Below are 9164 nucleotides of genomic sequence, written 5' to 3' on the forward strand. Positions count from 1 at the left end.
GCTCGAACGTTGAGAATCTGACAGGGCTAGCGTATCAACAATAATGATTTGACATAAACGGCTTGATTTTTAACATTTAAGAGATCCCAATGTTAAAAAATCAAACTAGTAGCTTCAACGTTTCAATACTCTAACGTTCTTTGTAGCACTATAAAGGAAACCCTTTCCTTTGTTGTCACACATTTCTTCTTCTTTCTCTTGAAGTTTCCCTTAGAGTTTACAAAGCTCGGCGTTAGTCACTTGAAGGTAAAGTGTGCCACCATACGTGTATAATTTCCAATGCATATTTAATTTTTTTTATTTACCTTCTTGAAATTATCGTCTTATGTTCATAGGTGCAAGTGCAAGTGCACATGTGACATGAAGGTACCTTTACTTTTCAAGCCCATATATCAAAACGCATAAGTAGATATTTATCTACCTCTTTGTTAATTGACTCTCTTTTTTCTTTTATGTTTAGGTAATATGGACAAATGCCAATTTGATTCCCATGTTGATGGTGAAGAGAACACTATCTCTCAACCCATGTTCTCTCAATCCACTTACTATCCCTTCTCAACCTCTCCTTTCTCCATGCCCCCCAATGGCTTCACCACCATGTTAACATCCCCCTCGCCTACCTCCCCCTTCTTCTTTAGAACACCCCCCCTCCCCCCACACTTGGCTCCTAAACCATCAAGCTCTTCTCCTCAAGCACCTCCCAAACCACGGAGCCCTTCTCCTCAAGCATCTTTATATACTTCACAAACCATGGAGAATGATCCTAGTCCGAACCCAATGGCTTCTCAACCCTCCAAACCACGTGCTAAACCTTCAAAGAAGAAGGCCCTAGAGCTCGATAATGAAGTAACAAAACGTGCTTCATCAAAGAAGAAACGTACCACAAAGAAGAAAGGTGTAGTGACCTCATCGACGAGGATGACAATGACAGGATTTTTGGGTCGACCAACTCATTCATGTTCGAGGCAGCATGAATGAGGAATTTGGAAACCCCCAAAAACAAGGTGTGAACCTTTGGGCCAAAGTAGTGGACAAATTGTCTTCTACTTACCATGACTTTGACAAAGACGCTGAAGCATGTCGGAAAAAGTGGGCTGTAGTATTAGGTCAATATAGGATTGATAAGGCTCATAATTTAGTGTTTGGAAATGATAGGCTTCGCACTTGCAAGTGGTATGATGTGGTGGATGGATACTATCATAATAGGGCATCCGTCAATTGTGTCTCCCATGTAGCATCTACCACCTCTAACCATAATGTGGGTGCTATGGGGGAGGAGGCAACTATTGAGGGAGACTCTCAAGCAAACCAAAGCAAAGTTCAACAATCTTTGTCTTCATCTCGTCATACCACTCCCAAATGTGAAGATTCTTTGGCTAACATGGCCGAATCTGGTCGAGCACTTCTTGATCATCTCAACGAGACCTCACTTCGACAAGAGGCTATAGAGAATAGGCGCCTAGATATCCTTGCACAATTCCAATCTACCATGGCTAGATTTCTTGATCAAGCTAATAAATAAGTCAAAATAATTTCTAATGATTGAATCTTTATTAACGTATTAACTTGTCAATAGTTAGCTTGTGCTATCAATGCCTACTATAAAAAATAACATAAGGGAATATTTAATCTCACTAATATATATGTGTGTATTGAAGACCTAATACAAGGGAATAATTCTTCTCACTAACATAAATGTGTGCATGCAGGTTAAAATGGTAATCTCCAAAAAGATGGCCTTATTTTGTGCATGGTTGTGCTCCTTGGCAATCATAGAACTTCTTATACCTAGCCATATGCACATTGATGAGGCCACGTTACAAATGTGGTTGCATCTAATTTAGTGTATGGGCCATTCAAGAAATGTTGCAAAGACAATTAATCGTATGAAGGGCCATGAGCATAGAAAGGCTTGGGTTTATGCACATCCACAACATTTTCTTGAGCATTACTTGCTAGGTTCTTACTCGGCAAGTATGTTTAAGTAATGACTTTGCATCAACAAAGAGACTTTTCATTACTTGTGTGGTAAGCTTGCTCCACAGATGGAAAAGAAAACTACTAATATGCAAGCCACTTTAAGTATTAGTACACGTGTTTGTCTTGCTCTTCATAGATTGGCCTCTGGCACATCATTAGAGGTCTTAGCATATTTGCATGGGTGTGTAAAGAGCACTACTTGTGGCATAGTCATAGACTTTTGTAAGACCATCCTCAAATCGGGCTTAAGGGATGCATATATCAAGTGGCCAGCTCAATTTGAGAAGTTAGCCATGGAATTTGAGGCCTTGAGAGGTATCCCCTGTTGGGGGTAAAGGCACCTCCGCCTAGCCGCCCGTGTATTACTACACTGACAGTCACCGCCACTGCACACTGTAGGTGGCAAGCGCCCATCACCATCACTTTATTCTTTATTCTTTTAGTGACGATTTAAATAAAGGAAGGCCCAGTCACACATTATGACTGTTGGAGTTCCCATTTCTTGTCTCGCTCTTTCTTGCTCTTGCTCTCCCGCCATAACTCTTTAGTGCAAGCTTCGATCCTTCCCACCTTTCAACTGGTATCAGAGCATGGCTTCTCGACTCTTGAGCTTGGCTCGTGGCATTCTTAGCTTCCCATTGACTCCCCACTCGCATTGGGTCTCCTTCCCGGCATCCATAGCTCATTCTCTTGAGCTCCCGCCACTCCCCGGCTTCCCAAGCTTTTTCTCGGCCTATTGAGGCACCATCAGGGCATTGACATTGAGGTATTGCTTCATTATTTCAGAGTTTTACTTCAGTCCACAGGTCTAGGTAAACAGGGTTTTCACAGGTTGTGGGCAGCCATAGCTCACATCTCTTGGAGCTTCCTTCACCTAGATCTTGCTTCCAGCCTATCAAGGCTTGCTGAGGCTTGGTGTAGGCCTTCTTTGGCCCCCATTTATGCCCCCTTTGGGCCTCATTGTTGACACGTGGGACAGCAGACCCCCCCAGCCAGCTCACATTTTTTTTGCGCTTGTTTCAAAATCTGGCCCAAAAATCACTCTTTTTGTCATATCTCGGGCATTCGAAACCTGATTCAGGCAAGGTAAGAGTCTAAGTTGAGGTTTTGTCATGCTCCGAACGCGATGGTGATCTTGGATTTGCCAAATTCTGATGATAGAATATTCTGCAACAGATTTCAGGTCTGAGACAACATGTATTTATATGCCTATGGCTTATGTGATGCTTCTACTGATGTTTATTGATATCGGATCACTTGTGGATGTTATGCCTCTTATGTGAGATGCATTTAGAGCTGATTTAGCTCAGTCATTGACTATTTTGAACAATCCCAGATCTATCCAAAATAGGGCAGCCACCTGTTACTTCAATTTTATGCTTACAGATCTTGGCATTTGATGCCCGATTATGCTCGATTGGTGCCTATGCTTACGGGAATGTATGCCTATGGTTTGCCTATGGATTTGAGCTTGGATTGAGTACTGATTTGCTCAGTTTACAAAGGTTATATGTTGAATTACTCTTATTGGAAGAACCAGATTTTGCAGGTATTGGTGCAAAAATCGCAGATCAAACCTTTGAGGTTGAGTGGACATCCGCTTGCAACTATGCCAGATGAGGAATGGCTTGAGCTTGATGAGTTATGCAAGTGCACTATTGTATTATCTCTCACAGAACAGGTTCATTACAATGTATTTGAGGAAGAACAGAGTGCATGGCAGTTGTGGGATAAAATCAAGAATCTCTATGACAAGAAAAGTCCAGCGAGTCAGATGTATTGGCTGAAGCAGCTTATGGATCTGCACATGAAGGAGAATGTGACTATGTCTACTCACTTGAGCCAGTTCCATGCTATACTCAAGAACTTGACTTCGCAGGACATCACTTTTGCAGAGGATGTCACTCCTCTTTTATTGCTTGGTACTCTTAATGAGTCATGGGATGTATTCCGCACTGCATTATGTGCCTCTACTGCTACCTTGAAATTATTTGATACTGAGAGTGCTTTTCTGCAGGAAGAGGTTAACCGTAAAAATTTGGATGCCTCTCTGTGTCACATGCTATGACAATTAGAGGCAGGAATGATGGATATGGAAAGCATGGCAGTGGCAGTGGCCGTGGATGGGATTCTCAGATATCTCGGTCCAAGTCTCATGGGAAGTCACGTAGTAAATCCCGTGGCAGGAATACAGATGTTACTTGTCACCATTGTGGGAAAAAGGGCCATTTTAGGACACAATGCCATGAATTGCGCAATGAAAGGCGCAAAGATAAGGGGAAAGACAAAGCACATGATAAGTCTTCTGATCGCAACATAGTGCCTACAAAGTCCAGTGTTAAAATTAAAGAGATCAATGTTATGCAGCCTGAGGATATTGATGATGATTATATCCTTGCAGCTTCTTCTAGTGCTTCGCAGAGATGACAGAGATACACTCTACGTATGCACAGTGTTGGCTCTTGGACTCAAGTGCGTCCTTTCATGTGACACCTTGCCGAGAGTGGTTTCATTCATACTGTACTGTTTCGGGTTCTGTGCGCTTGGGTGATGACAGCTCTCTTGATATTGTGGGCATTGGTGATGCTAGGCTGCAGTTTCCTTCTGGCAGCAGTTTTGCTATGCAAGATGTACGCCATGTATTTGCTTTGACACACAATCTCCTGTCAGCTGGACAGCTTGATGATGTAGGTTATCATGTATCTTTTGGAGACTCTGCATGGAAGATCACTTGTGGCAAACTTGTGATTGCGAGAGGTGCCAAGGCTAGCAGTCTCTATCTATTGATTGTATCTGCTTCTTCCCTTGATCATGTTTTGTCTGTGGGTTCTATCCCCCATGTTCTTTGGCATGCCCGTTTGGGCCATATGTCTTTGAAGGGAATGAAAATGCTTTCTGGTTTGCAGTACTTACCACCCTTTGATTATGCATGTTTTGACTCATGTGAGCATTGTCTTTATGGCAAGTAGACTAGGTCTACGCATAAGAAGTCTGGTAGGCCAGGCATGAGTGAGCCCTTGGCATTGGTACATTCGGATGTCTGTGGGCCCATGCCTTGTCAATTTATGGGTGGTGCAAAGTATTTTATTACATTCATAGATGATTTTTCACGGAAATTTTGGGCTTATCCCATTAAGCTGAAATCCGATGTCTTGGCTGTGTTTCAGAGATGGCTTACATTGGTTGAGAACTAGTCTGGGTATAGGCTAAAATGCCTAAGAACAGATAATGGGGGTGAGTATGTCTCACGTGCTTTTGAGTAGTTATGTGATGAGTAGGGTATTAAGCATTAGTTGACCGCCCCCTACACCCCCCCAGAATGGTTTGGCTGAGCGGATGAATAGAACCATCCAGGAGCGTGTATGTAGTATGCTTAGCCATGCAGTCCTACCACAGAGCTTTTGGGCTGAGGTAGTTAGTACAGCTATGCATGTCATAAACAGATCACCTTCTAGTGGTTTGGATTTCCAGGTTGCAGAGGAGGTATGGACTAGAAAACCTCCCTCTTATGTGCATCTCCGTGTCTTTGGATGTGAGGCATTTTGCCATGTGCCCAGGGACAAGAGAAGTAAGTTGGATCCTAAGAGTATCAAATGCATTTTCCTTGGTTATGGGGATGCAGGCGAGATGGGTTACCGTCTTTGGGATCTGCAGGCGCGGAAAGTCATCCGCAGTCATGATGTAGTCTTCCATGAAAACAAGATGCATCGGCAGCCTGAGAGAGTTGTTGAGATCCACAAGGTCATATTTCAGGAGGAACCGAGAGCTCCCGCACAGTCAGTTGGACAGCCTACAACTGCAACAGATGCTCATGGTCAAGGTGTTGGACAGGAAACTGGGCAGGCACCAGAGCTTGCCGTGAGATGGTCTACTAGAGACAGACGTCCATTTGATAGATTTCAGCCCTCGATGGCTTTGCAGAACCTGGCAAGGAGCACCTAGTGTGCAAATTGAAGAAAAGTCTTTATGGATTGAAGCAAGCACCTAGGAAGTGGTATCATAAGTTTGATGCATTTATGCAGTCACATGGCTACGTCAAGAGTGCTATGGATCCGTGTCTTTACACAAAGAAAGCCTGTGATGGTTCTTTATTGATTTTGGTACTCTGTGTGGACGATATGCTGATTGTAGGGAAAGCTCATGATGAGCTAGATGCTCTTAAGACTCAGCTCAAGAAGAGCTTTGAGATGAAAGATCTAGGACAAGCTGCTCACATACTTGGTATGCGCATTAGACGCGACAGGCATCAGGGACTCCTCTACTTGTCACAGAGGGAGTACATTCATAAAGTCCTTGAGCGCTTCCACATGCAGGACATAAAGCCTATTGGCTGTCCATTGCCTTCTTATGTGAAGGTATCATAGGTTGATTATCCGCAGACAGATGAGCAGAGGGCCGAGATGGCCAAGATTCCCTATGCATCCACAGTGGGTAGTCTTATGTATGCCATGATAGCCACTCTTCCAGATATTGCCTTTGCAGTTGGTGTTGTGGCACGCTATATGGCTACACCTGGCAAGAAGCATTGGGATGCCGTGAAGGGTATCATGAGGTGCCTGAAGGGCACTGCAGATATGTGCATATGCTATGGTAGCTAGGATACAAGAGTTGTGGGGTACACTGACTCTGATTATGCAGGACATGTAGATAGTAGGAAGTCCACTTCTAGCTATGTATTCACCTATGCTGGAGGTGTTGTTTCTTGGATGTCTAGGGTGTAGAAATGCACGGCTCTTTCTACTACAGAGGCCGAGTATGTTGCAACCATCGAGGCTTGCAAGGAGGCCATTTGGTTGGGTTGTTTGGTTGCTGACCTTGGTATTGATGCTATCCCTACATTGCATTCGGATTCTATGAGTGCTATTTAGTTAGCTAAGAATCCGGTCTTCCATGCAAAGACGAAACACATTGAGGTGAGGTATCACTTCATACGTGGGGTCGTTGAGGACAAGTTTGTTGATCTTGTCAAGATCTCGACTGACCAGAATCCTACAGATCTGCTCATGAAAAGCCTCTCTACATAGCGCTTTGCCTTCCTCAGGAGGTTGATGGGCGTAGGATGAGATGACGTCTTTCCTCATCTTGTTGTACATGTGTACATGTTGTATTATCTTTTTCTTTTTCTTTTCACTCCTCACTAGGGCAGATTCGCCTTTAAGTGGGAGGTTGTTGGGGGTAAAGGCGCCTCCGCCTAGCCGCCCGTGTATTACTATACTGACAGTCACCACCACTGCACACTGCAGGTGGCGGGCGCCCGCCACCGTCACTTTATTCTTTATTCTTTTAGTGACAATTTGAATAAAGGAAGGCCCGATCACACATTGTGACTGTTGGAGTTCCCGTTTCTTGTCTCTCTTTCTTGCTCTTGCTCTCCCGCCATAGCTCTCGAGTGCAAGCTTCGATCCTTCTCACCTTTCATCCCCTATGTCGTTGGAGCAATTGATGGCTCACATATTCCTATCATTGCTCTAAAGGAGAACCATGAGGATTACTTTAATCGTAAAGGATTCCATTATATTCTCTTGTAATTAACAGTTGCAGCAAATTGTTCTATATGGAACTATGATGTGGGGTGGGCTAGGTCAATCCATGACTCCTTAAACTTCACAAGAAGTGAGCTAGGTCAAAGATGCACTAGGGGTGAGTTGGGTAACTATTGTTTGGTAGGAGATTGTCCTCACCCAGCCCGATCATACATGTTAGTGCCCTTCAAAGGATGCAAACAAGGCTTATCACACATGAAGTATCATTGGAATTTCATTCAATCTAGCACTAGAATGCTAGTGGAGCGAGCTTTTGGTATGTTAAAGGAAAGGTTTCACATATTATTGAAGCGATGTGACATGGATCTACACCATGTGCCAGAGCTCATAGCTGCTTGTCTTGTGTTACATAATATTTGCATATGCCATGGTGACTCTTTTGACATGGAGTGGGTACGTGAGGCTGAGGCAAGCTTACAACTTGGTAGCTCAATGAAAGAGGATCAAAGGATAGCAACAAGCTCAATGGTTGAGATACAAGCAATTCATCCTGTCCAAGCAGAAGATGCAATGGAGCAAGCACAAAGAGATGACGAAGGTGGTGGTGGAGCTATACCAAATGACTTTGGCTTTGGGGCTGATCGGCGCAACAACATTGCAAGATCAATGTATAGAGAATATGCAAGGAAAAAAGTGCATCAAGCGTTTGACGACAACATTTTGGAAAGCCAAACATCATCATCTTCCACCTTAAAAAAATGGTGTTGCTTAATGTATTTTCCATTATGTTCTTTGGTAGCAGCTGATGTACCCTCTCTTTCTAGATGAATGACATGATTAATCTTGCTTTTCAAACACGTTTGTAATTTGAAATCTATAATGTGAGATGATATTAACTTTTCATTTCTTCACACATTGCACACTTCTGTCAAGTGAAAATTTCTTGAATCTTCTGTCACCGTCATGTGAACACAAGGGCGATGAAACATTTTAAAAAATCTCTTCTGCCTATGTCGTGTGAACTTAAGGCCTGCGGTGGATACTTTTGGATCTTTTCCACCTAGAAATGCATACCCCAACCATCAACTTCCACCGCCCGTATCTGAACCCACCCTTAGAGAATAAAATAAAGATTTAGAGTTTGATTTGAGAAGCATGCATGCTTTATGCCTCAAACTCAATCACTCGTAGCCAAAGGACACACTCATTGGGAACATAATCCTATTATTAATCCCTTTTATTAAGGTTTTAAATCTTATTACTAAAGTTTTTATTCACATTACTCGACCAATGAACTAGTTACTTTTTACAATTGGTTGACTCTAGAGTGTTTGCATTCTCAACCCCCAATGTGAATATTCTTGAACTACTTCAACTAGTTTTCTCTTCACTTTACAAATTGTGGAAGTTATTTTGGAAGCAAGCAACCACCCTACCTTCTTGGTGCAATTAACATATGAAGTTTTTGAAGACCATCTTGGGCATTGCAAATTGGTTAATGTATTTCAATGAAAATAGTAAATTTTGAGAGGTTTTTGGCATTGAACCACATGCATTGTCATGGTGCTTGATGTGCTTTTGGTTGACAGCTTAACAGACTATTACACCACTATTCACATGGATTTAATATCCGTTGTATTGGACATTATTATTGGTGTTAGGGATGTATATTGCGTGATTGTTAGACATGCACTTGGCTAT

General features: G+C 42.9%; 2 protein-coding genes across 2 annotated transcripts; both read left to right on the forward strand.

The window, feature by feature from the left end:
* The first annotated feature begins 465 nt into the window (after positions 1-465).
* On the forward strand, positions 466-1522 carry LOC148030857 (uncharacterized). The gene is given in 2 exon segments (XM_087685853.1): positions 466-920; positions 922-1522. Coding segments are annotated over 2 exon segments (1056 nt in total).
* Positions 1523-7676: 6154 nt separating this feature from the next.
* On the forward strand, positions 7677-8291 carry LOC148030858 (uncharacterized). The gene has a single exon (XM_087685854.1). It carries the CDS (start codon positions 7677-7679, stop codon positions 8289-8291), a length of 615 nt encoding a protein of 204 aa, XP_087541980.1.
* Positions 8292-9164: the final 873 nt, after the last annotated feature.

This window comes from Lygodium microphyllum, chromosome 9, assembly GCF_053477565.2.
Source record: "Lygodium microphyllum isolate KBCC chromosome 9, Lygodium_microphyllum_v1.1.10, whole genome shotgun sequence".
Taxonomy (NCBI): domain Eukaryota; kingdom Viridiplantae; phylum Streptophyta; class Polypodiopsida; order Schizaeales; family Lygodiaceae; genus Lygodium; species Lygodium microphyllum.

Coding starts and splice junctions, on each gene's coding strand:
- LOC148030858 (XM_087685854.1), top strand. CDS start 7,677: ATGTTAGTGCCCTTCAAAGGATGCAAACAAGGCTTATCACACATGAAG.